General features: G+C 44.0%; 1 protein-coding gene across 13 annotated transcripts in view; it reads right to left on the bottom strand.

The window, feature by feature from the left end:
* The window catches only part of PHF21A (PHD finger protein 21A), a 223,441-nt gene that overhangs the window by 22,002 nt on the left and 174,752 nt on the right, over nucleotides 1-26,687 (bottom strand). For 9 of the 13 annotated variants that reach the window (XM_027837711.1, XM_027837710.1, XM_027837701.1 and 6 more), the window contains 4 exons: nucleotides 20,612-20,851; nucleotides 15,807-16,058; nucleotides 10,157-10,246; nucleotides 8,072-8,365 (listed from right to left, as the gene is read on the bottom strand). In XM_027837711.1, the coding sequence (XP_027693512.1) occupies nucleotides 8,072-8,365; nucleotides 10,157-10,246; nucleotides 15,807-16,058; nucleotides 20,612-20,851 (876 nt within the window). The remainder of the gene's footprint in view (nucleotides 1-8,071; nucleotides 8,366-10,156; nucleotides 10,247-15,806; nucleotides 16,059-20,611; nucleotides 20,852-26,687) is intronic. The other 4 variants (XM_027837712.1, XM_027837708.1, XM_027837713.1 and 1 more) reach the window with 2 other exon arrangements.

Below are 26,687 nucleotides of genomic sequence, written 5' to 3'. Positions count from 1 at the left end.
CAAAGAAAGGACTGTGGAGTTTGAATGCAGATCGAAGCATACTATTTGCTATTTTTTTCTTCTGTTGTGTTTTGTTTCCTCTGTCTGGTGGTTCCACCTATTGGTTCTAATTCTTACTTACAACATCACTAATGTGAAAATACGTTTAATAGGAATGTATATGTAGAGCCTATATCAGATTGCACGCCGCCTTGGGGAGGGGGAGAAAAATTTAAAACTCAAAAGCTTATGGAAATGATTGTTGATAATTCAAAAGAAATTAACAAAAAAAATTAATAATGAAAAAGAATTTCCATTCCACTGTTCTTTTTTTTTTTTCCAATTTTTAGGCAATTGGGGTCAAGTGACTTGCCCAGGGTCACACAGCTAGTAAGTGTCAAGTGTTTGGTTTGAGGCTGAATTTGAACTCAGGTCCTCCTGACTTCAGGACCAGTGCTCTATCCACTGTGCCACCTAGCTGCTGTTCTGAACAAGGGCAACAGTCCCTTAAATAAAGATTGTTGTATCAACACCAACATAATCTATTAATTTATTTATTCTGAATGGGAAGTAGCAGCTGATAGACTTTAGGACTGTGGTGCTGGAAATGCCTCTAGTTGGCTACAGGGCTGTCAGTCTGAAGACAGCTTAGCTAAATTCAGGATGGCTACAGGACGAAGAGGACTTTTTTCAACAACACTGATTCTCTATTTTTTTCCTTTTTAATATTATTTTTCATCCTGACCTTAACACCCTCCAAAAAATAAGCCTTTCCAAATGTTCGTATGGACTATTTGTGCCCGACCTGCAGTAGAGTCTTCCGAGCTTGTACTGATCCGATCAGCCACAGTCAGACACACCGTGCGTGGACCCTGACGTAGTGATGTTGTGTCGGTCCTCTTCGAGCATGAAGGACACCAACCATTCAAACAAAAAGGACTGAAAACCAAACTAGGAATCTCCGTGTCATACAACACACGATAAATTCCACACTTTACTTTCAAAACTGTCCTGTTTCTCTAGGCTTCTTTCTGAACATCTTTATGTTCTTTCTGTGCAATTAAAAATGTGTCCCTGGCCCTCCTTTGGGGCATCACTATTTCTACCTTGCCCTTCTCCTTTCCTTTACTCTCCCAATTAAAAGAAGAGAAAATTTCCCTCGGAACAAACGAGTGGGTGACAAGAGGCTTTCGCCTGTGTGTCCTCTGGAGACAGGACTGGTCACTGTATTGAACAGAATTCCTAAATCTTTTAAAGTTGTTTTCCCTGAAAGTGTTGTTGTCTTTACATAATTGGTTCTTCTGGTTTACAGCAAAGAGCTGACCATGGGTTCCAGAAAGGCCTAACTGAAAATATGGAGGAATTACCTAAAGAGCATCTGACAGGACACAACATGGAGAATCTTGACTGAAGATAAGGACAAATTTCATGGATGAATGCCAGACAAAAGGAAGTTCTGGTACGTCCTACCAAGCTGGACTAGCTTTGAGTGTGCATGTGAAGATGTGGTGATCAGTTTAGCTAAGGATGGGGAGGTGATTTATGGGGTGATTTATTTAAAATATATAAAACAAATAAATATAAATTTATTTATAGGGTGATTTATATATAGATATATAGGGCAATTTATTTTTCCAACCATAGAAACTAGGGGGGAACATTTACTAAGTCACATAAGGAGGTAAGATTTGCAGTGTTGGAGGAAATAGGCACGTTTACGAAACCAGACATCCCTGACTGTTTCCCCCAGCAGCTAAGCACCACGTGGATGCTCGAGAAATGTTCCTTGATCAGACTGCTTGTGAAGGAGCACCTATGAAGGCACAGAGGGGGGTTGCGATCTGCACTGTTGGAGGTATAAAATCACAGACCCTTTAAGTAATAGTATCAAGCAGGGTCAAACCAATTTTACATCTATGTCATTAGGAGCAACACTGCTGATAAGTCTCTTGATACAGTCCCAGTTTTAGGGAGGAAGGCCTGAAAACCAGAGTTTACTATGAGAAAGAGTGGGATTATGGGACAACACAGGGAAGTAATACTTTCTTGTAATTATTCTTTCTTTTTTGGCAGGGAGAAGCATTATCTAGGGTCTCTGGAAGTTAGACTGTGCAGTAACTTGGCTATTTTTTCCATAGTTATATTGGACATTTTCACAAAATAGCTAACCTATGCCTGATCAATGATATTATCAGATTCTGGACCCACCGAATCTCTTCCTTTTTTTAATGGGTCACCAAGCACTAGATTAACCCAGGGGACAACATAAAATAGTGTATATAAAGATGAAATGGAACGAAGGAATCCCTGGGCAGGAACAGGATGCCAGCCTCTGTGGCTGTGGTAGAAGGAACGCTGGGCTGGGATTCAGGAGACCCAGGTTCCAGGCTTGGTTCTGTCACCAGCTGGCTGTGTAGGCCCTGGCTCTAGGTCTGCTTATGAGGCAGCTGGAGGAGATGACCAGGATGGCTGTTCCTAGCTCTGAGTTCCACGTACTCATACAAGCTACTCCTCTATACTTTATTTTCTAGTAAACTTGTCCATGGGTCCCCAAGCCCTTCACGCCCTTCTCTTATCCTGGTACAGCAGTTTGTTACCATCAACAGCAGCAGTAGCTGCTGGGCACTAATGGGAAAGGCCTTTCTTTGGGTTAGACATAAGACATTAGTACAAGCTGGAGCCTGCCCAAGGAAGGGCGGCCATGATGGAGACCACCCATGCGAGGGTCAAAGGAACGTGAGGATATGTCGCCTGAAGAAGAGAAGAGTCACGTAAAGTAATTCAAGGGTCTGCATGGAGGCAGACCCCCAGGGACTCCAGAAAACATCAGCACGTACTAGGAGGGAGAACCTTGGGGCGGGGGTGGTTTGATTTCTCTGATGATATACCTCTTTCCAGCCAATGATATTCTGCCAGGACTCATTCCTCAAGGGTTAGCATACACTCACTCCCTTGCATTCTCCTCATCCCAGTGATTCTGAATCCCTGGTTGATATACTATCCCTATTTTTCATCCCTAACTACCCCCTCCCTTATTCCTATACCCTTCAAACATACCTCCCCCAATGTTTCACTCCAGATCTGTCCCCACCCCCATACCCCCTACCAGTACAAATTCCCTCTTTTCTCACTTTTTCCTAAACCCTCTGAAGTCTGGCTTCCGACCTCATCATTCAACAGAAATTGTCCTCCCCAGAGCTCCCAGTGCTATGACAAATTTCATGGTCTCTTCTCAGTCCTCGTCCTTGTCCTCATCACCTCTCCCCTCCTGAACACTCTCTTCCCTGATATTCCGTGAAACTGTTCTCTCCTGGTTTTCCTCGTCAGCTTGGGGTTTCTCAGACTCCTTCGCTGGATCATCACCCACGTCACCCCTACCCACACCCACAGTCAACAGGCAGTTCTATGTGAACTAGTAATTTTATTAGGTGTGGTTTTTTTGGGGGGAGTGAGGCAATTGGGATTATGTGACTTGCCTAGGGTCACACAGCTAGTAAGTGCCAAGTGTCTGAGGCTGGATTTGAACTCAGGTCCTCCTGACTCCAGGGCTGGTGCTCTATCCACTGTGCCACCTAGCTGCCCCTAGATGTGTTTTAATAAGGTAGATAAATTATTTATATACTCTTGGTGTGCTATAAATGTCATTCCAGTTAGTCTTGGATGATTTTAATGACTAACATATAAAGATATCTGCATTCTCCAACCATTTTCCCCACTTAATGGGCATTGTATTATTTGGTCTTCAAAGATTGCCAGTGATGAAAACTAGGGTTCTCTCTTTCTTCCCACCTCCTGGGTCGTCTTCTCATCTGCTGTGCTATCTGGATTAGCTCCCCTATGTTCCCTTACCATCTCTATGCAGGTGACTCCCAGATCTATCTATCCACCTAGCCTGAGTCTCTCCCTGAGCTCCAGGTCTGTAACCCTAATGACCCTTTGGGCATCTCAAAATGAACATCCCCCAGGCCAGGGCTGGGGAACCTGTGGCCTCGAGACCACATGTGGCCCTCTAGATCTTCAAGTGTGGCCTTTTGACGGAATTCAGGCTTCATAGAACAAATCCCCGCAATAAAAGGATTTTATTTTATTTTTAATTTTTATTTTGTTTATTTTGTTCTTTTTATACTGCCCCAGGCCTTTAAAACCCAACGGGACCAAAGCAGAACGTGTTCTTGGTCCTCCTTGGCTCCCTGCTTACATTCACCACACATCTCATCTGTTGTCAAATGCTGCCATTTCTACCTTTCTCTCAGTCAGCCTCCTAGAACAGTCTCTCGGCACCTCTCACTTGGACCACAGCAATACGTTCCTATTCAGTCTCCCTATCTACAGCCCCTCCCTTGTCCAATCTGTCCTTTATACCCCTGCCATAGAGACTTGCTTAAAGTGCAGGCCTGAGCAGGCCAGTCCTCCCTCTCCCTACTCTTCCACGAGCCCCAGTGGTACCCTATTACCTCCAGGACCAAACACAGACTCTTCTGTTTGGCATTTAAAGTTCTTCACCACTGGGAGGCTCCTTCCCACCTTGCCAGCCTCCACACACCTTATGAAGATCTAGCTACATGGATCTTAACACGTTGTTGCCCCTCTACCACAGGCTCTGCCTTGGTACTGGCGGAACACCTGGCCTGCCTCCTTCCTCCCTAAACTGGCTTCCCTCACTTCTTTCAAGGCTCAGTTGAAGTGTTCTCTCCCCTGCCCCAATCCCTTTCCTTTAGGAGGCCTTTCCCAGGCTTCCTACCTGCTAGGGCCTTCTCTTGGGAACTATCTTCCATCTAGTTCTCCCTCTGCCCTCCACTCCCCCCTCCCCCATTAGAATGGGGGATCTCTTGGGCAGGGACTGGTTGGTGGCTGGTAAGCACTGAAAAAATGCTTATTGACTAACTGACTGACCTCTAACAGCAGCCCCTCCCGATCTCTCTCAAATCCTTCCTCTGATTACAAACTGCATATTCTAACAGGACATAAACTCCTCAAGGGCAGGGTACTGTGTGTGGTATGCAGACTCAGAGGTGAAGGCAATTAAGGCTGGCAAAGCCAGGATGAGAATTCAGGCCTTCTAATTCTACACCAAGAGGCTCATTAGTGCAGAGCCCTATGGTTAAGACCAAGAAAGGGAGTCAATGCTTCCTGAACTGGAAAAGTGGGGAGACGCCCCTCACAGGTGCCCATGGCCAGTATCACTTTCTGCAGTTCTTTGGCCAGCTAGGGCATTTTTCAATAGCCATGACGTGGCATTGGGAAGGAAAAGGAAAGGAAAACGGGGTGATCTAGACTATTAGTATTGTTTGTTTTGTTTTTATTTTTTGCTAGGCAATGGGGTTAAATGACTCGCCCAGGGTTACACAGCTAGACTGTTATGTGTCTGAGGCCGAATTTGAACTCAGGTCCTCCTGACTCCAGGGGCGGTGCTCTATCCCCTGCGCCACCTAGCTGCCCCATTAGACTATCAGTATTGTTACCACCATCATAAACAACAGCGAAGACTCACATAAATGGTGGCTCAGCGTTAGCTAAACAGTGCCTTCCTCACAACCACCCCATGAAGTCAGCAATGCAAGGGCTATCATTCCCATTTTGCAGATGGGGAAGTGTCCAGATTCACACAAGCCCTGGAGGTCACATTCAACCCCAGGCTTTCTGACTCCGAGTCCAATGGTCTGGGGATTACACTAATGTGTACCTGAATAGGTACCAGAGCATTCTGAGAATGGATTCTGTTGCCATGACTAAGTCTTTCTAAGTATAACCTTACTCTACCAGGAGATGGGCCGACCTGAAAAAATAAAGCCTGGGAGGATTTTCCCCCCCAGGAGAGTGAAAAAAGGCAATCTATTTTTAAAAAAGAATATTATTTTCCTTTCTAAGAATTAGTTGGCAGCTCTTCTATTGGTGTCCTACCTGATGTCAAAAGTCTTTAAAAAACAGACAAAAACCTTCAAAAACTAACTTCAGCCAGGCCTGGAAGCACATGGAAGTTCTCTGCATGTCCTCTCCATTCCACATCTTGTTTAGTAACATTAAGAAATTATATTTTCTTAACATCTTTGTCCAAAGTCTGCTCTAATCTGATTGAAAAATCTCAACAGTCTTTAACAATTCCTAAACATGGCCTTACCCTTCAGCCTTTTTCTCATTCTTATCAGAGGCCTAGCCACTTTCTAAAAGGAGGGGCCTGATCAGCCCAGGAAAGAAAACTCCCTGAAAGGGATTAAGAGTGTAATAACCTAACCAAAAGTAATGAACAGAAGCATCTCCTTAGTTTACCTCTGACCAGGTTAAAAAGAGAATCCTTAGGAAGAGTGGTTAAAAGGCAGATTTAATGACTCTAGGAAAAGGACTCTCCAGGATGCTCTCAAAGTTACTACTGTTCTGTATGACGAATCAAAACATCACCTAAATCTTATCCTCCTGTTCAATCTGGATGGTGGAATTTTGTCTTTGGTTTGGGAATACTATAAATTGTAAGTAGAAATGGCTATGTCAGAGAGATCTTCAAAAGGATGATGGATCTTTGTCCCTTTGGGTTTTTTCACTCTAAGTTGAGATGCTTAGAATGGCTTAATTAATACATCTACCTCTGGCTGATCTGTGCCAAAAACATAGTACTGAGTATTTTTGCCACACAGGCATCACTAAAAGGTTAGGATTCAGGAACGGAAAAAAAAACTGAAGAAAAACTTTTTTCCGGAGAAACAAAAATCATTCTTCCTTGGAAGTATCATTATCAGAAGGGGAAAGGGAGAGAGTTAACAAAAAGAAAAAAAATCTGTTGTCTAAATTAGTCATTTATGAATGTTCTTCAAAGCACTGTCTGTGTCATGAGTCATTTTCTGAGAGCACAAAGATGAAGCTTTGGGTCCTAGGAAAATGGGATTCCGGTACTATGCTCTGCTCATCTTTTCTTTCAAAAACCTCGAAGGGCTCTAGACCGCCTGCCAAATACAAGTATAAATTCATTATTGTAGCATTTAAGGTCCTTCACAACCTGGATACAACCTAGCTTTCTAGCCCTTCTCCTACTATTCCCCTTCACGTCCTCCTCCAGTCAAACAGCAATCCTTTCTGCCGCACTCCCCGCCCAACCTAAAGACCCAACCACCTCAGGTGTGGACCTGACCAACCCCTTGCACACACTGGAGTGAAAGCGATGCTGCCCTCCTAAAATCTAGCACTGTGCTCAGACCTCTTGCAGGCAGCACAAATCTCATTTTTTCTTATATTGGGGCTCTCTGGGTGCCAGCACTGGATGCCCTTTGTCACATTATAAACCCCTGACAACAGGTTCTGCACCATGTCCATCTACCTGTCCAGCAGCTATCACAGCCCCCTGCATACCGCAGGTGCTATGTTCTGCCTTGGTTCTTGGCCTTAGAGAGAGAGGCACCAGCAGCACATCTGGTAAGCCTGGCCCTGAGACAGCACATTTCCAAAAGGCCCAGGTAGAAAGAAAAGGCTTTTTGGTCATTACCACCTGTCAGAGCTCTCTGATGGATGGGGCTGCATTTAGGAGTCAGGACAATGCTCTTCCAAATGGTCCTGCTTTTATGGGAAAAGCTCCTCCTCCCCCCATCGCTGGTTTTTGCTGAAAGGTAACAAGGACCACCTGCTCTAAATCTATCCTGTTTCTCTTCTTCTGGGTGTTTCTGTCCTAGGGCCCTTTCCTTGAGATGCTCTGGCCTCATTTCTTTCTGAGGGGACACACAGACTGGAAAGTATACATGAAAGCCAGCCTTTGACAGTGGGGCTGAAAATGTTTCTATTCTCAGGGGAGAAAAGGACTTAGCCAGATTCTTTTCAGAGGTTTGTTTTCGCCCCTTTCATCTCCTTACTTCCAGAACAACCATGTCGGGGCTGGGATGTGAAGCTCTTGTTTCTGACCTGCTTGAAATGAATGTGGTGTGTTCTGACTACAGGGACTCCCAGCCTGTGCCCCAGCATCCTGAGTGAGGCAGCGGCGGCAGCAGCAGCAGCACATTCTGTGGGCTTCCCTGGAGAGCCAGCAGAGGGCCCATGCTCTCCTACAAGAAGCCTGCTGAGCATCCCTGGATGCTGGAAGGATGGTTCTCTGTATGGCCCCTGCAGCTAGTACCTGTTTCTCGAGGCTTGGCTTGCTGAGCTGCACGGTCTGAGGCCCGGCCAGGCGGGCCCCGGGAGCGGCGATCACAATGCTGGTGAGCTGGGCCATGGGGAACGTCTTGGCAATGGTCGCTGTCTGCCCATTCACGACGCGCACAGGGTGGATGGAGTTCTGGGACGTGGGCAGGGATGTGGGGGTGAATTTGGTCAGCATCACAGGCCTCTGGATGAGCTGAGGGGCTGCCAGCATTGGAGGGGGTGCGGGTGCGATGGGGATGTTGTTCTGTGCCACTGGTTTGGGCCGGACCTGCAAAGGAATAAAGAAAAGAGCAGCCCCGACTCACTGTCTTCCCATTTAAAACATTTGCCGGGAGCTAGAAGCAAGAGTTAGTAAATGAACAGAAGTAATCTGTCCTGTTGGATGAGAATACCCTCTGAGCCCAGTGCCTTGAGAGAGGCTATCAGCTCTTATAGAACCTTTGATGCCATCCCAGGCCCCTGGCACAGTCCATGCCTGAATCCAGGGCTCAGGAGTCCTTGGCACCTGTGCCCCTCACATTTCTTCTTTCTACACAGAGCTGGTCACAGCTTACTTTCTAGCTTCTTCATAGACATCAGAGTCCTTGTTCCTCTGACATTTCTGGCCTCTGAATTTCCTGCTCTCAACTGTCATCCCACTTCTGCTGTGACCCTTGAAAAAACTTTAGACAAAGGTTCCCAACCTTCTTTGGCCTACCACCCCCTTTCAAAAAAATTACTCAGTACTCCCCTGGAAATATACTTTCTTTAACCCTTCAATGGTTTTTTTGAAATTCAATAATTTATTGTAACTTTGTGGGTATTTCCCAGCATTGATATTTTGATGATGCAATATCGCGTCACGTAACTGTAGAGTATCATATTATAAACAAGTCAGTACATGCACACATTCCTGCTGATGCATACTGGACTTCCCGATGATGTGAGATGCTAGCCTGCCAACACTTGCCTGTTAAGACCTGTCAGAGGACTTGACCACTGATTGGTTATAATTTGCATTTTGTGTGTTTATTTGGAAAATAATATATTGGTTATAATTTGCATTTTGTGTGTTTATTTGGAAAATAATATCATCACTACGACTTTAACTCTGTTACACAACAGATGAAACATGTATGAACGGTTTTTCAAAATTTTCTTCTCTTCTTTCTTTATGCTTCCACAGCCCCTTTATTTTTATTCAATGCCCCAAATTGCACCCAAGGCTACTACCGTGGCGTTGGATCATTCTAGCGCCCCCCCCCCCCAGGGGGCTGTATCACTTACATGCTCTAGACTTACTTTTGCTTATGGACCTCCTGTGAGGGTGGTCTTTGATGGGAATTCCCATCCTGCCTGCCCAGCAAGTCAACCTAACAGAGGTTTAACTGTGTCAAAACAGGGTGCCAGTCACTGTCTGAGAACTGAAAGAATACCCTAAGGGGTCCAACCAGCTACTGCTACTTGTGCAAAGACCCTTTGGACAATAACAAGACACTAAGAATACATTTCCACAGTCCCCACAACAACTCTGTCATTAGCTATTGTATATATCATTACTCCTCCTGTACAGATGAAAAGATGGGGCTCAGATGATGTGTCCAGGGCCACACAGCTTGGCCATGAGCTCAGCCTTGGCCAAGCCTCCACGTTCTGGTCTTTAAGTTAATAGGGGTGCTCCGGTCTGCTCCCTGACTTTTAAGGGCAGAACTCAACAGTCCTGTTAGTGAAGCTGATTCCTGCTTTCTTCTTCACTTTTTATGCTAGCATACAACCATAGGTTCATAGGAAATACAGGCAGACAAAACCTCTCTGGAAATCGTTTTGTTTCTTCACTGCTACCAGGAAGGATCTGGCCAAATTATTCCTGAGTTTCCCATACAGTTAAGGGGTGTTTCAAATCTAGACAATATTTCTAACATTCTGTCTGTTGCTCCTTGACCCCAGTCCTAAGACTGTCTTGTTAAGTCCTTCACTGGGGCATACAGATCAGCACCCAGAATTATCTGTCCAACATGACCTGAAGAGAACGGCTCTCAGGCTGCCTTTCCCTTCACTGGACTTGTCTTCACCCACTTACCTGGGGAAGAAAGTTTGGACGAGGAGTGAGTCTGGGAGGAGGGATAAACTGCGGTACTTTGATGGGCTGAGGAGGTGTTGCTTGGACCTGCTAAGCAAACATGAAAGAAACAGTTAAACTGGGAGAGACGGTTTGCTTGCAGGACACTGAGGCTAAGCTCCCTAAAAGTGTTTTCAGGCTCACTTCCCTTTGGAAGACGGGTTCTCAAGCCCTGGCCACCCTTGCCCCTGGCATTCACTGGGAGGCATTTTCTTACCCTCCCATTCTTCTGTCAACCCCCTTTCTCTTTCATCGCACACCTAACTGTGGAACGTGGCTGGTGCAGCAAGCTTCACCAATTTCTTTTGAAACTCTTTAACACTTGCACTTACGTATTTAAAAAAATCCAAACCGGCTCTACAACATAGGGAAGTTTTGCCAAGTGTGGCTGGCTGGCCAAATGGCTCTTCACCTAATAGAAGGGTTCTTATCTGAGCAGGTTGCAAATTGTAGGAATAACAAATGGGCTTCTGGCCAAGGTATGGAGTGTACCTGACAAGGACTCGCGAGAACGTCTTTGCCTGGAATTTTGCAGATCTAATAAAAAATGCTTGAAATTGAAAAGGAAAAGATAGAGAGAAAACTGCCCAAATCCATCCACTAAGCTAGATGCCACAAAGAGTAACTCCAGCGTGGGAGGAAAAAATAGCAGTAGAAATACCCAGAATTAAAAGGAGAAAAAACTTTAAAAAGGAGTAAGCAATCAAACCTCCAATCTGGGGCGTTTATGTACAAAGACAGCGTTAATAAGCCAAGTGATTTAGAGAGCCTACCACAAGGAAGAAAATTTGACTTCCTGGGTATGTCAGAAGAGACTCGGAAGAATGGGAGCCATGACTGAAGTGTGAATCTGAAACATGATACCTTACTCAACAAAAACAATTGGGGAAAGGGGAAGGGGGAGCTGTACAGAAATGGAAACAAAGTCGATATCTGTCTCTGGGGAAATGACTCAACAAACTTACGTATGACTGGAATGAAATGTTACTGCAACGTAAGAAACAAGGAGGGGAAGGAATACAGAAAAACCCAGGAAGTCTGACATGATACATATACAGCCACCTCGGCACTGGAAACATCATACAATGATCATGATCCAGTGTAGTCTACCTCTTTGCAGACAGAGGCGGAGTGTTATGGGGAAGGAGCACTGCATACACTGTCAAATCCAGTTGATGCACTGGTTAATTTTGTTAAACTACCCCCCCTCCCCTTTAAAATTTTTTTTTGTTATAAGGAATAGCTGACTGTGGAAGGAAACAAGGATTATATTAGGAAATAAAGGTAATGTAAAAACAAAAGCTATCAAAGATTCTTAAAATAAAATCAAAGGAAACATAAACAAAACTAATCCTGTCCTTGGAGTCTATTAAAGATCACAGGAATTAGATGAAGAGTCTTTGCAGCACATCTCAACCCATGAACAGACGACCTCAGGTATCTAGGCGTCTGCCGGAGAAGCCCCCTCTCCCAAAGCAGAGCAATTTCTTGACTTGACTTAAGGGTCATTTCATCATTCAGGGAAAACTTCTAGTCTGGATTTGATCTTCACCAATAAGGAGAATGGGATACTAGGGTGGAAATGACGGGAACCTGGGGGGAGGGGGAGCATAGATACCGCAGCATAGATTTTGTGATGGAGAAGCGGGAGAAAAGCCTGACACGCATCCTAGATTTGAGGTGAGCTCTTTTCAGTGGGCACAATCTCATGGACTTGATTTTACAGGAGAAGTCAGTACAGGAGGACTCTCGTGAATAAAATTCTGAAGATGGTGAAAGAAACAGCAGTGACCAGGAAATGATGTGGATGTACAGGGCATGTACCTTAGGCAGAAGCAGGGGCAGGAGAGGAGAAGAAATGCCCACAAGTGGCAAGGTCCAGGAAGACTTTCAGTTAGTTCTCTCTAGGAAAAGAGAAGGATCAGAAATGGGAAGGATGATGATAGCGAAAAACCGAGAAAAGTGAGCGCTCTTTAGCTCTCTTCCACTATGCAGAATGAGCTCCGGAAAGGACAGAGCAAAGACAGCCCACGTGGAGCAGAGCAGAAACCCAAGAGAAGTCAGGAGAAAGTAGGAGAGCAGCCAGCTGTCTTCGAGGAGGCCGAGGCACCAGACGCAGGAGGACTATATGCCCTACAGCCTACTGTCACTGATTCCTGAAGGGCTGTGCTGATTAAGGAAGAGAGGGTGTTGCTGCGAGCCCAGAGAAGTCATCTCCATTTTTATTTTTTTAATTTTTATTTATTTATTTTTAGGCAGTTGGGGTTAAGTGACTTGCCCAGGGTCACACAGCTAGTAAGTGTCAAGTGTTTGGTCTGAGGCCGGATTTGAACTCAGGTCCTCCTGACTTCAGGGCCAGTGCTCTATCCACCGCGCCACCTAGCTGCCCTCCACTGTGCCACCTAGCTGCCCGTCATCTCCATTTTTAAAACAGGGACTAAAGAGGAGTCTGTAAAATACAGGCTTTGGGAAGAATGCCTTCTAACATCTAGAGTGGCTCAATTTGACTTCCCGGCAGAATGGTGAGTGAGGTCTGGAAAAAGGAACAATGACAGCTAAGAGACAGCATGGCTTCATCAAGACAGCTCATGCTGCCCCAGTTTCATTTCTTTTTCTTTTTTTTTTTTTGTTAATTTTTAAAACATTTTTAGGCAATTGGGGTTAAGTGACTTGCTGAGGGTCACACAGCTATCACACAGCTAGTAAGTGTCAAATGTTTGGTCTGAGGCCGGATTTGAACTCAGGTCCTCCTGACTTCAGGGTCAGTGCTCTATCCACTGTGCCACCTCGCTGCCCCAGTTTCATTTCTTTTTGACACAGTGACATGGCTGACAGAGGAGCAGAAAGAATGCTCTGGGTATGGGTCACCTGTTTCAGGGAGATACTCTAAACACAATTTCTCATCTTACCCTTGAGAGTAAGATGGAGGGATATGGGGTGGATGACAGGCAGGCAGCTGGGTGGGTCTGGAATTTAGAGGAATGGCCAGACCTGAAGTGATGGTTGAGCAGTCCAGAGTCCATCTAAAATGAAGTCTGAAGTGGAGTGCCTCGGGGATCTGCGTTTGGTCCTGTACTATTGAACACTTTTATTAATGACACGGAGAGGACGCAAAGATAGGAATGATAGGGAATGTGCTGGATGACAGAATCAGGATCCATAAAGATGGCTGGGCTGAGCATAATCAAACACAACGTGAAGTTCAACACTTGGACTCACAGAAACAACTTCACAAGTAAAACAAGAGAGAAGCACGGCTGGTAACGGTTTGTGCAACAAGGATGGGGGCGGGGTTACCGTGCTGCAGATCCCCAGGTACTCCACAGCAGCCGACCTCGCCAGCGTGAGGCTACGTGATGGAAGAGAGGCATGCCATCAAGACCAGGAGGTTACAGTCCTGTGGCACTCCGCCTGGCCACTCCTTTCCATGGTGTATCAAGTGAAATGAGAACTAGGATGCCTTTTCCCTCCTGGACTCCTTCACCTTTAGAAAACAGACCAGCAGCACAGAGCTAAGCAGGCCTGGTCCTGGAGGCAGGGAAGCCCATGATGGAAGAGGGACTAACTGTGATGAGAGGTCAAAGGGTCACCGGGGAACATTCTCAGGTTCAGTTCCTTTATAGAAGTATCTACCTTACATATATAAGGCTCCCCCCCATCAACAGTAATGGTAATGATCATCATCATCATTATTATTATTGACGGTTATCAAGATTATAAAAACCATTATTATCAATGGTTAAATAGATAATAATTATAATTGACAGATGTATAGATAATAATAATAATTATTCCCAGGGTTTCCGTGAGGATCAAATGAAATAATCATTGTAAAGTACAATGCCTGGACCACAGTAAGTGCTACAGAAATGTTAGCTATTGCTATTGTCACTGTGGTTATAGGGTTACAGGTCTTGTATACATTGTTTCCCCCATTAGAACATAAGCTCCCTGAGGGCAAATCAACAAGCCTTTATAAACGCCTCCCTACTAAGTACCAGGCAGTGTGTGGTCAGTGTTGGGGATACACAGAAAGGCAAAAGTCAGTCCCTGCCCTCAGTGAGCTCACAATCTAAAGGGGGAGACAAATGTACAAACAATTATGGACAAACATGATGGAGACAGGATAAACAGAGGGAAGGCGTGAGCAGGAGGTGGAAGCTAGAGGAGCCAGGAGGCAGAGATGAGGAGGGAGTACCTTCCAGGCCTGAGGGACAGGCAGGGAAAAGGCCCAGAATCAGGAGATGGAACTGTCTTGTGAGAGAACCAGAAAGGTGGCTGGTCACTGGACCCCAGAGTATGTGGGAAGGGAGGGAGGCAGGCTTTAAAAAGCCAAATGGAGGTAACAGGGGAGCCTCTGGGATTTACTGAAAAGGCGGTGACACGGCCAGGGGCTGCTTTAGCTTTTATATCCTTAGCCCTTAGCAGAGTGCCGGAGTTTGGCACACAGTAGGCACTCAGGTGCTTACGAAATCAACGGCCTGAGTGCTTCAGGTGTTTTGTGAACCTGTTTATGGGCTCCTATGAGTCTCTTCTATCTTCTGCATTTTCAATGGGTTAAACGCCTCCTATTCCCATCACACACACACACACACACACACACACACACACACACACACACACACACTCTCACACACACTCACACAGCTGGTGCATTCATTCAGTTCTAGGTGCCACAATTTAGGAAGGACATGGAGAAGTTGGAAAGTGTACATAGGAAAAGGACTAGAATGGCAAGAGGCCCTGGGTTTGTGCCCTATAAAGAATGGCCGAAGGAGCTGGGGATGCTTGACCTCAAGAAGACTACTCTGGAGAGACGTGATAACCATTCTCAAGCACAGGAAGGCCTATCACACGGGAGAAGGACTGGAGTGCCAACAAGACAATCTGGCTTCACGTCAAGAAAGATTTTCTAACAACCCATCCCAAAGTACAGCGTTCTCCCTTGGGACGGGGGCGGTTCCCCTTCCCTGGGATTCTTTAAGCAAAGCCTTATCTAGTCTCAGCTCCAAAGGAGAGTCTGACGGGCTCTGAGGGCCCAGCAAACTAGCATTCGGGTCACTTCTGGTGCAGACTGATCTGTCTGATAGCTTCTCGTGGAAACCCCACGTCAGAATCTGTCTCACTGGCTCTGACTTGCTTTAAACGTGTTAAACACACCAACAATGAGGCCTCTTTCAGAAGGGCTAAGATCTGGCTGCTGGCTGGCCTTCTGCAAAATGGGGCAGAGAGACTTCCTCTCACAGTGCTGAGCAGAACAGCTCAGAAAATCATTTTACCCTTAAAAGTTTCCTAATTATTTTTGTTCCGGGTCTTTCTGCTGGTGGTCCCCATTTTTTTCTTCTCCTGGCAGACTACAGGCAATGACACCATCAACATGCTGAGTTCGTTAGTGTTTTTAAAGTGTTCTATATGCCTCTTGAATTTCCTGAGTTTGATCACATACAGGCATATGATGCATGCTTAAAGAAGTCAATGTTAGAAGGGAATTTGGCACAGAACACACTACGTGAAAGTCTGAAAGGTCCCCGAATGGACCCCGTCTATAAATATCCAGAGAGATTCCAAACCCTTGTTCACAGACACTCAAGGACCACAATTACCGGCTTACCAACGTCACGGTGTTTTTTGCCACAATCTGAACAGCCTCTGCCCCGGGCCCAGCGACCTTACTCGACGTCTGGAGGTTGACCGGTGCGCTCTGCACGTCGGGGCTGAGCACGGCCTTCTGGCTGTTGATGGCAGTCACCATGGCAATGGTGGGTCTCTGGCCCACAACAGAGGCAGGCATGGTTGCGGTTGCTGCTTTCAAGACAAGAGGTAGTGTCTTTGTGGTGATCATAGAAGCTGTAGTTACAGTCTTCTAGAGGAGAGAAAATACTTATTAGGACGATGCAGTGCATCTACATTGGCTGCTATGATGCTACTAAGTTTTGAGGGAAATGAAGCATAATTCGCACAATCCATCAAGATGGTATACATAATAACCTTCCTTCTGTTAAAAAAATACACTTATTATTATTACTTTGAGGAAAGGAAGCGCTTGTTCATCCAAGTGTCCAAATTCAGTTTCATCCCTCCATGTGTAACGTCATGATAACAAATGCAGCTTATATAAAGCACTTTCAGCAATGAGATGAAATGAGCACTTTCATCTCCCAGAGATGCAGGGAAGAAGGTGAGCAGAATTCCTATGTTTAACTCTGTATTCTTTTACCATTCATGTTCTTACAATGTATTAATAAGCTGTGTAAAAGTTGCAAAATTGATAGGGGCACACCTTCTCTACCCTAAATTTTAATGATCTCACCAATTGAGGGGAAAATCACCACACAATGTTAATTATTGGTCACTAAAAAAAAATTTCGGGTAAAATCTCGATTTCTGATTATTACCCTGGGGAGAAGGAAAGGAAACTCACTCTGAGGCTCCTAGTTTTATGAAATGTATCAACCCATTAAATGAGTAACTATTAGTTCTAAGTAGCAGAGGATTATCCAATCCTCTGATTTTGTAGTTAGTTGTCACTGACTACAGGAACTTTCCCTGGAGAGTGCCAGTGATCAGCGATCAATAAAAGAAAGCAAGGGAGAAGCAACTCCCTGCCCCCGCCCCATTCAGATAGAAACCGATGAATATCAAGGTGGGGTAAAGGGCTGGACTTGTTTCCATCAATGCTACCTGAATCCATGGAACAAGATTTGTATAGGTTCTTTCACTGCAGTAATTGAATCTGTCCATTACAAAGTAAAAAGAGATCAACAACCAAAATAGACAGGATACCTGACTGTTAGGTACCACTGAGGATCCAGACAGTCTGAGAGAACAAGAAAAACCATCTGGTCAAACCGCCTATTTGGCTGATGCTAAACTCAGGCTTCTGCTTTTTAAATTCTAGACTGATCAAAAGCTCTCCATGCTTCTACTGGCTAATCTAGATGTCTCCACAGGTAATACACATTTCTTCCCTTACTATTCATCCACTTTAGTTTCTGTTCATCAAATGGATCCAGTTTGGGTCCCTATTCATCTGTCCTATAACCCTTCTCCCAACACACACATGGGCTTTGAGCACCACCATGTGCATTTAACTGAATACATTCATTATTTGGCCCATCTGATCTCCAGAGGGCATAATTCAGTCTTTCTTCACTAATAAAGAGAGGCAAAATGCCCTGAACCTTTGCTATCCCCTATTTAATCACTTTCCCTATTTTTCCTAGTTTCTTCAATTATAAACTAGAAACATCAACATGTAACTATTACTCTGGGGAAAAGACAGATCATTTGCTATTTTGTGGCCATGGGAACCAACATGGTAAACCTAGAAAAAAATCATTTTTCTTTCTAATTCTTCCCACAACAGAAACAAAGCATGGGCAGGAAGGGGAAAAGGACACATCTGCAAAGAAAAACTTTACATTTTGACTGAAGTAAACTGATGCTAAGTAAAATTAGCTCCATGTCTGAATACACTGAATTAAAAAGTGGCAATTTCCTGGATATTTCACTAGAGGGCCCTTTAACTTTGAATAAAATTCAACTCATCACACAGAGATGACCTGGAAGTTAACGTCCAAACGCATAGCAAAGGAGCACTGAGAATCACAAGATACTTAGTTTGCAGTCAAATTTTTTTTCTTGCCAGCAAAGCAGAGGGTGCTCACCTAAGATCAGACAGGCTCCGACACTCATGCAAATGGAGCCTTTTGTTAAGAGAGAATTTATTTCTCCTGCAAACCTACTGTGGAGTGCTTTGTCTCTTACTGCGGAATGTTACTGTTCTGCAAGGATAGGACGTGACAGCAAGGAGACTCCCCCTATTTCCTCTGTGGGTTTATTTTGCAGTAAATTTTCTTAATCGTTTCTTTCCTTCTGTTTACGTTGTAAATGAAAGTTGTTTGTTTTTTTTTTTAAACTATAGGCATTTTTAAAAAAAAAAAAACAGACCTAAACAAATGCAATCTATTTGTCAAGAGCAGCAAGTGCCAAGGCACTCAGAGAGCAAACTTTCTGTTACTACCAAGTAACTAAAGACTGCAAGAGAAAGGGAAGGCGACTAGACCCTGCTCTCCATCTCATCACCTAATCCGGAACACTGGCAGAGTGGAACATTTCCCAGGGCTACAGAGGAACAAAGAAAACGCTTTCACAACAGGAAAGAGCAAGTTCTGCCTTACTCCCTTCACGTGAACGTGGTGTACTCCAAACGTGCCATCTCACCTGGATAAGCTAGGTCAAGCCCTACTGAAAAATAACGCACACAGTGATCATCGCAACCTGGCCAGCCAACATTCTAAGTCAGCTCACAATTCCTAACTTCCACAATGTCTCCCCTAAGAGGGGAAGTAAAAACCACACACTTCTAGCAATTAGAATGATTGTAGAGCTGGCTTTCTCTTTTTGGCAGTGTTATCTTTTAAGAATAATGGACAAAGTACTTTTAAACACATATGCAACATTCTGTATTCTAAGCAGCCAAAATATACACTACACATAATTCCTTTGGGATAGAACCCTTCCACACCATCATCACCAAATATTTAAGTACTCACAGATATTCAGCTTCTCAGATTAAAGGCTCCCTCATTTGCCTGAGGACAGATTCCAGAATGAAATGTTCCTTTTATTTTCAACTTGAAAACTCGGTTCCTATCATCCAGGTTTCATTATTCAGGGTGTCTCAAAAGTCTTAGTGCTGGCTTAAGCTATTATAGCTTATAAAAGCCATCATAAGCTAGAATAACATAGCTTTTAAGTTATATTATTTATAAGCTAAATTGTTTTCAAAAGCTATTATAAAGTGTAATAGCTTAAGACAGCACTATGACTTTTGGGACACCCAGTCTCGACCATGGCCTATGCGTGGCCAATAAGCCATATCGTGACGAGCTCCAAATCCTATGATAACACTTTCTCTGACTGACACACATGTTATAAAGCTGCTTTTGAGATACAGCATTAAATCAGCAACTTTTCATATCCTCTTTCTGTACAGATAGCATTCGCCATTCACTAACATGCCTCTATTACATCTGGATGATGAATCCAGCCAGAAGAAAGTTCTTGCTGAAGGGTCATTTCTACTTCTAAAGATGACCCCAGTGTGTGTCCCCTTGTATCTAGATCCTGGCTTCAGTCCCTGATGAGTGAATCCATCTGGAGCACCCTCCTGAATTTTGCTGACCACATGGCAACACGCCACCACAACAGCCTGGATCTTCTGTATGAAGCTTCATTTGTTTTCACTAGGTTGGACATAGTTATAGCTCAGAAAAGCACTTGTTCTTTTGGACCATTCTGTTCACAGGAAGAATCTGTCACACCACTGATCTGTTCATTCCAACGCAGGTCCAAGGATACAGACCTTGGGACTCCTTTGTTTCTAATATTTAAATCTGACAGAGGGGGAAAAACAACTTGACTTGGCAAAGGAAGTCCCACCCATGAGCAGGGTTGGCCACAGTTACTAATTTCACCGAAATTACAACCTATCTTCAGTTCTGTATCACGGCAAAACTTCTCAGAAGCAAAAGGCTCTATGCCTTTCTTAACCTTAGACTATGACGCCTTCTTTTTCTGGACAGGTGGGATATAATTTCCCCTTCCTTCTTCAGCCCTAGCAGCTGACATTTACATTTCTAAATGGGGGTGACAGCAGTCCTACTTCATGGGGTGGGCAAGCCTCAGTCTGTTCTATTACGGTGTTACTGCTCTTCCACAGGGCTTCTGTGGGGCAGGTCCTCTAGGTTATATGGCTAGTTACTAAGTGGAAGATTAGCCTAGGTACGAGCTTACGTGTCCTAGGTCAAGTCTGTATTCTTATTCTTAGCCTGCACTGATGTAGGAAATGGTCTCCTTCGCCACCAAAAGCTTGGATGACTTCCCTGAGCTGTTGAACACTGTCAGTCATTCAAGTCCTGTTTGGAGCTGGCTGGGTTTAGCCGATAGGCTGAGGGTCTGGTTCTGCCCTATGAGATGGTCACCATCTGTAGGAGGGGGAACCGCATGGCTTCTGGGCCAGTTCTGTGGGAAAGAATAGAGGACAGGGCCTAGAGGGCCTCTAGGATGCCTTCCACCTCCAGAGCTGGGGATGAGCCTGTGAAAATTCCAGCTCTCTTGCAGAGCTGAGCAAAAGGCTTACTCCCCTCCATATGGATCACACACTATGGGATGATAACTCATGAAGGTGGGTACGACTTCTAGTGTTGGGAGCTGCTCTGGCAGTGAAAAAGCATCTCTGAGCTTCAGACATCTAGCCCTTGAGTGGACCCACAGGACCTGCTGGAGTGTGCACTCTGATGGTGCAGCAGGTGAGACCCCAGGCCAGAAGGAGCCCTGGTCTATGGGTGGCCTGCACACACCCTGGATGTTTACTTAGCACCTAATACCAGAGATCACTCAGCCCAGGCTCACCTGTGATGGGGCGGTCAGGTTAGGAGAGGGGGCAGCTGGTTGCTGCTGGTGGTGGTACTGTTGCTGCTGCTGCTGCTGCTGCTGCTGTGGGAGTGGTGGGAGAGGCGGGAGTGGTGGTGGTGGCTGCTGCTGGGCTGGCGCAAGCTTGTTTTCAGACTGCGACAATGGCTGTATCTGGAACTTGTCTGGCTGTTCCTGTTTTACTATCAGATTCTTCCGAAGCTGTTCCACGACTCTTTTCTACCAGATAAAGACAAACATCAAAGGTGTTAGAATAGTACCCTGCTGAATCCCCTTTTAGTGTATCTCTACTCACATAAACTAGAGACAGCATCTACCTTTGAAGAATTCAAAGGACCTTAAAGGAACAAACATGAAGGATGCAGTTAAGAGACACTTTTTTAAAAGGAAAGGGAAACTGAGACTTATCAACAAGTTAATTATGGCTTGTTTAAGACAGCCCAGAAAGTCACTGGGGATCATCCAGGAGCAGAACACAAATTTACTTATTTCTGGCCTCCTGCTCTTGTCTTGCTCCTGTCCCTTCAATCTACTGATTCTTTTAAAACAACTAAGTCACCAGATGAAATAATTTCTATGCTACCCATTGAAAACACATGGCAGATTAAAAAAACATAAGAACCCCTTGCCCTAGGCAGTTCCTGTATAAACTTTCCTAGTTGTACTGTTGGGAAAAAGAGGAAAATGGGATAGGTCCTCTGAGCAGATATAACAATGTGCTGGTAATGGAGGGAGATGGAGGCACATGATAAGGTTTTCAAATCAAAGTATTTTTAAATTCTCTGGACCTTGTTCAAGTGGAGGAAAATCATTATCAGATGAATCTATTTTTGCACTCACTCATTTACACCCCCTGAAAGTCATTTGGAAAGTACGGTGTATATGGGGTGGGGGGGGCCGAGAGGACAGACGTTGAGACCTGACCACTGGCTCTCTGCTGTTCCTCTTGGCTAGAAGGAAGAATGGAACAGTGGTCTGAAGGGTCAGATGGATGGGTCTGGGAGAATGTATAGGCTGGACTGAACTCATACATTTTTCAGAGATGGGGTCAGGTTAGGCCTTTCACTCTACCAGTGTACTGGCCTGAAACATGCCTCACTTTTCTGATGCAGGGGTAAAGAAAAAGAAAGTGAATGAAAAGTACAAAAGGAAGTGCTAGGTGTCTTCCTGTTCGTGTTCCCATTCCCATTTAGGGTTCCAGCATATCTTCCTGTACTGTGTACTCCCAACTACCCGGATCCACAGCATTCCTGTTTACATTTTCAAGTACTTTAATATTTTCAAAATTAATTCCATCAAATATTCAAAAAGTAGCACCAATGTTAAATCCTTATTCCTGAATGACTTTTCAGAAAATTAAATATGAAGTGGGGGCCAATTTATTAAAAAGGAAATTCTTGCACACCCTATAGCACCTCATCTGTGGACAAGTGCACATTCAGAGTCTGCGAAAGACCAAAGTACAAGTAACCAGAATACAGAAGGCTTCTGAAGCCTGTGACTCCCTAACTCTCCAACGCCCATTCCTTCTGCATGAAAATAAAAATGATGATACTAGACCTTTTCTCTGGGGAGTGGGGGGCAGGGGCAAGGATAATGCAGAATTTTACATGTAGATTTTATTGTTCAGGGACTGCCAGAACATTTAGACATTTAAGAACTGAATAATTATTTAGAATTGCTTTCAGCTTTCTACCCTCAGACATTAAACATGTTAACAAACTCTCTAAAATGCTACATCAGCAGTTAGCAGCCAGAGAAAGGGCTGCTCGAACATTTACCAGCTCAAATCAGGGGGAGGAGGGAAATCAAGAGGAAATAATACAAGACCAACATGACACCTGCCAAAAAATGAACTCTGAATAAAAACAGCACAGGAGACTAAATAATTACTGTACCAGGCACAAAAGGCAAGGGGGTTTTTCTCTTCTACAGCCATCCTTAGGAAATTCAGTGTGTATGGTGCTCTCCAACTGCCTGCCTAGCTGAAGTAAGCCAGCAAGCAAGAGACAATGCAAGGAACTTGCTCACACCGTGCTATGTCCAACAGAAGGGAACAGTAGGGAAAAGAGGGAGAAAGGGGATGGAGGCTCGAGTACTCCTCAGCCATATGGCTATAGCAAGGTGACAACCAATCAGAGCAAGAGTTAGCCAAGTAGGAGTCAAGTGAGTCACACTGCATTCACAACTGTTCCTCCCCCAGGGCCTGAAACAAAGCCCACAGAAGCTTGGGAAAAACAGGATCCAAATACTTAACAAACTTTCATTAGTCCTCTGGAGGGGAAAAAAAGGGAAGACCAAGAAAAGAAGGAAAGAAAGGGAGCGAAGAAAAGGGGCTATGTATGCAGCTTGGGGTACGGGAGCAGATCATGGAAGTTGGGAAAAGTTTCTGTTTGTTTGTTTGTTTTGTTTTGTTTGTAAAGGCCAGTGCCAGCAGGTCACAGAGCCTAGACCTGGAGGTGCAGTGAGTATATGCTAGGTGTATCTTGGAAGGGGTGCTGGTGGTGAAGACAATAGCCAATGCTTTTTATGTTTCACTGAAATAAATGTGGAGGAGAATAATGAGTGCTACGATTGTTTAAATTATTTTAAACACTGATAAAACAACTTCAACAGCCCAGGAGTTGGAGGGCTCCTTGGGTTTGGGGGTGGCTGATATATTCAGTTTAAAAGAGTCAAACTTAGACAGCTTTTTTTTAAGAGAGCCAAACCTATAGTCCTAATATGGGTCAATGCAATGCAGAGAGATCTCTCCCATCCATTTCGGGGCAATCCTTATAAGCTTCAGTAGTACTTTTATGTAGTAGATAAAGAGTGGGGACAGCCTGGAACTTTAGAAGGTGCATCTGTAATGGACTATGTAAAGTCAGCTGAAGTTCACTAATGTCCCTTGCAAAAGGCATCTTCCTTCTTTCTCCTAAATCTGTAAATATTAATCCTTTTAATCAGAGAAATTATGAATTTTGCTGGCAGACAGAATGTCTTCTACCTCTTTAATAGTGATAATACTGTTGTAAACAGTTTGACATTTTCAGCATTAGACACATATAAGAAAAACCTTTATCAATCCCTTTGGAGCATCTCTGCACAATCATGTAGCTATGTGAAAAACCCACTATTCACAAACAGGTCATTTCTTAATCTGGCATTTACAACCTAATGGGAGTCTAAAGACAAAAAAGACAAGGAGGAGATAAAATGTGGAGGTGGGGGTGAGGGAGGAAGAGAAGAGAAGGGGAAGAAGGGAGAGAAGGAAGGGGGGAGGAAGAGAAAGTTAAGGGCTTATCATTTTCCAATCTTCGATACATTCTGTATAAAACAATAGGTGGGCCTGCCAGGCTTCTATGCCGGCTAGTAGCAGCCTCCTTCAATCTATCTGTCAAGAGCTGTTCCATAGCCCCAGCATGTAATTCTGAGGCCCAGATTCCCTTGACATCCACATCACTAGGTCTCATCAGGGCTTGTTCAGGCAGAAGAGTTCACAGAGCCTCTGACATCCCATGTCACCGTTTCTAAGACAGGTAGCCTTGGTAATCAATATTGTGACATTCAGCGATACTATCATCTTGTTCACACGACAGCAGGCCCAATCTCAAAGAAAAACACATGGAGATTTGTTGGTCCGATTCAGCAGAAAGTCAGGCTGGCTTCTCTGCTGCCTAAGCCAATTTTTCTAGGCTCCTATGCCCTTGTACAGTGTGGAAGCCAGAGGGAAGGATTTTTTCCTCTTTAAATCAGGCCACAAACATCTCTCTCAGTTAAGTCTCACAGTACTACTTTGAAATAGGGCTCCTCCACTTGGCCTCAGAGGGGGCTCAGCAAGGTTTGCTGCTTCCAACCATAGATGTTTTCAGATTTCCACAGGCCCTTCTACCCCACTCAGGACAGCTCTCTTTGCTCCGGCTGCATTCGCTGTTTTATTCTGATTAGGAGCCTAGTACCACTCTCTGCGGGGTCAGCGGGACTGCTTTGCTAAGTGGTGCTAAACACGTTGTTGGGAAATGGAGTGACCAGGGCCGTACCGCTACACAAACTGATAGCCTCTTCTTCCAGTACAACAGCAAAGGCACAGGATAGTGCCATCGAAGACAATCCTGAAGACCTGGAGAAGTGGCTGACTGATTTGCTTTAACTTTCCATCATCTCTAGGAAGCCCAAAACTAATCTCACAAGTCTTCACTCCCACAATATGGAAGGATTCTCCCCTACTACTCCAGATATACCAATCACTCAGACTGAGACAGATAAGGAAAACTCAATTTTGAGCAAGGAGAAAACCCGTAACTGAAGAAACTAATATTTGCTGATGAAGCTAAATTTTACTCCAAGTAAAAACCCTACTGCTGTCCAATGTGAAATTTAATCACTGCATTTATAAATAATACAGAGAGATATCAACACTAAGGCTGTAGAAAGCAGATATGATGACAGTATCCGGAACACTGTCATATATTTATCCTCTAAAGTGGAAGTTATATGTCCCTGACATAACTCAGCAGTGGCAAAACCACAACTGGAGTAAAATATAAATGTTATCTAGGGGAAAGGAACGTATATATGAGGATTCCTCTAACACATGCCATAAAATGCACAGAGCACCTTCAGAAAATGAGACGAACCACACAAAAACAACCCCTTTCAATACAGCAGTATTCAATGAGGAAGCCTGCACTGAAGTTATTAGAAGGAATGCTACAGAGGAGACACACAGTAGGATTCAGATGGAGGAGGAAATGTCTGTGGGAGTAGTTGTAAAAATAGGCTTAGCTAAAAATAATTATACTTTATTCACTTTCTAAGGCTTTAGAAGGTTTTCCCCAAGCTTCTCTGGTAATCATTACAGTTACAGAGTTAGATAAACAGCTTCAATCTTCTCACAAATACCTTCAAAACACTACCTGTTTGCCAGAGGCAAAAGTCATAACTTTTTCTTTGTTGTTATTTTAAAAAAAGTTTTATTTATGTCTTTTGGGGTTTTTTAATGCCATAATCACTTTCCAATATACTTCCCCTCCAGAATCCATATTTATAACAAATAAAAATAGTTAATCAAAATCAACCAATAAAGTAACTATATCTAATGGCACAGCCAGTGTCCCTTACCTGTAGACAGTCCCCTACAGAAATAGACTTCATCACCTGCCTTCTGGAACAAAGGTTCACCATTGCACTTAATATGAGTCCAAATGCTTTTTCCCTTTTATTATTAGGAACTCGACATACATATACACACTTACACACACATATATAATATATATGTATTTCCTTATACAGTTAAGAACTGAAAAAGTAGACTGTACATGAAAGCATGTATGTGGAGTTTGAGGGTTTCTTTTTAATCCTAACTTTAATAGGTTAGTTGGTTCCAACACTGTCCTTTGGTCTGTGTCTCTTAAACTTCCTTCTGTTCTCATTTGCTTTTTTTTTTCAGTCACTCACCAATCAATGGGCATATATTTCAATTCTTTGTTACAACAAAAATTGCTGCTGTGAATATTTTGTTTCTATGAGTCCATCAATATTTACTTTCAGTTCCAAACTCTTTCCTTCTTCCTCTACCACTAATTGAGAAGGCAAGAAAAACAAAGCCCATTACAAATATTTATGCTCATCAAAGCAAATTCTCCTATTAGCCATAATTCCCAAGAAAGAAAGAGAAAGAAAGGAAGGAAGGAAGGGAGAAATGTGTTTTGATCTACACGCTGAGTCCATCAATGCTCTATCTGGAGGTGGGGAGTATTTTTCATCATGAGCCCTTTGGAATTGTGACTCGTCGTGACGTTGATCAGAGTCTTTCAAAGCTGACTGTACAATACTGTTGTTACTGTATAAATTGTTGTCCTGGTTCTGCTCAATTCACTTTGTATCAGTTCACTTAAGTCTTCCAAGATTTTTCTGATTCTATCCCTTTTATCATTTCTTATAGCACAATAGTATTCCATCACATTCACACACCATAACTTCTTTATCCACTCCTCAATTAATGAACATCCCCTCAGTTTCCAATTCTCCACTACCACAAAAAGAGCTACTATAAATATTCTTGTACATATGA

The sequence above is a fragment of the Vombatus ursinus genome, unplaced genomic scaffold (assembly GCF_900497805.2).
Source record: "Vombatus ursinus unplaced genomic scaffold, bare-nosed wombat genome assembly UNPS02014822.1, whole genome shotgun sequence".
NCBI lineage: Eukaryota > Metazoa > Chordata > Mammalia > Diprotodontia > Vombatidae > Vombatus > Vombatus ursinus.
Note: the sequence above shows the minus strand (reverse complement) of the source record. Positions and strands in the feature narration are given on the sequence as shown.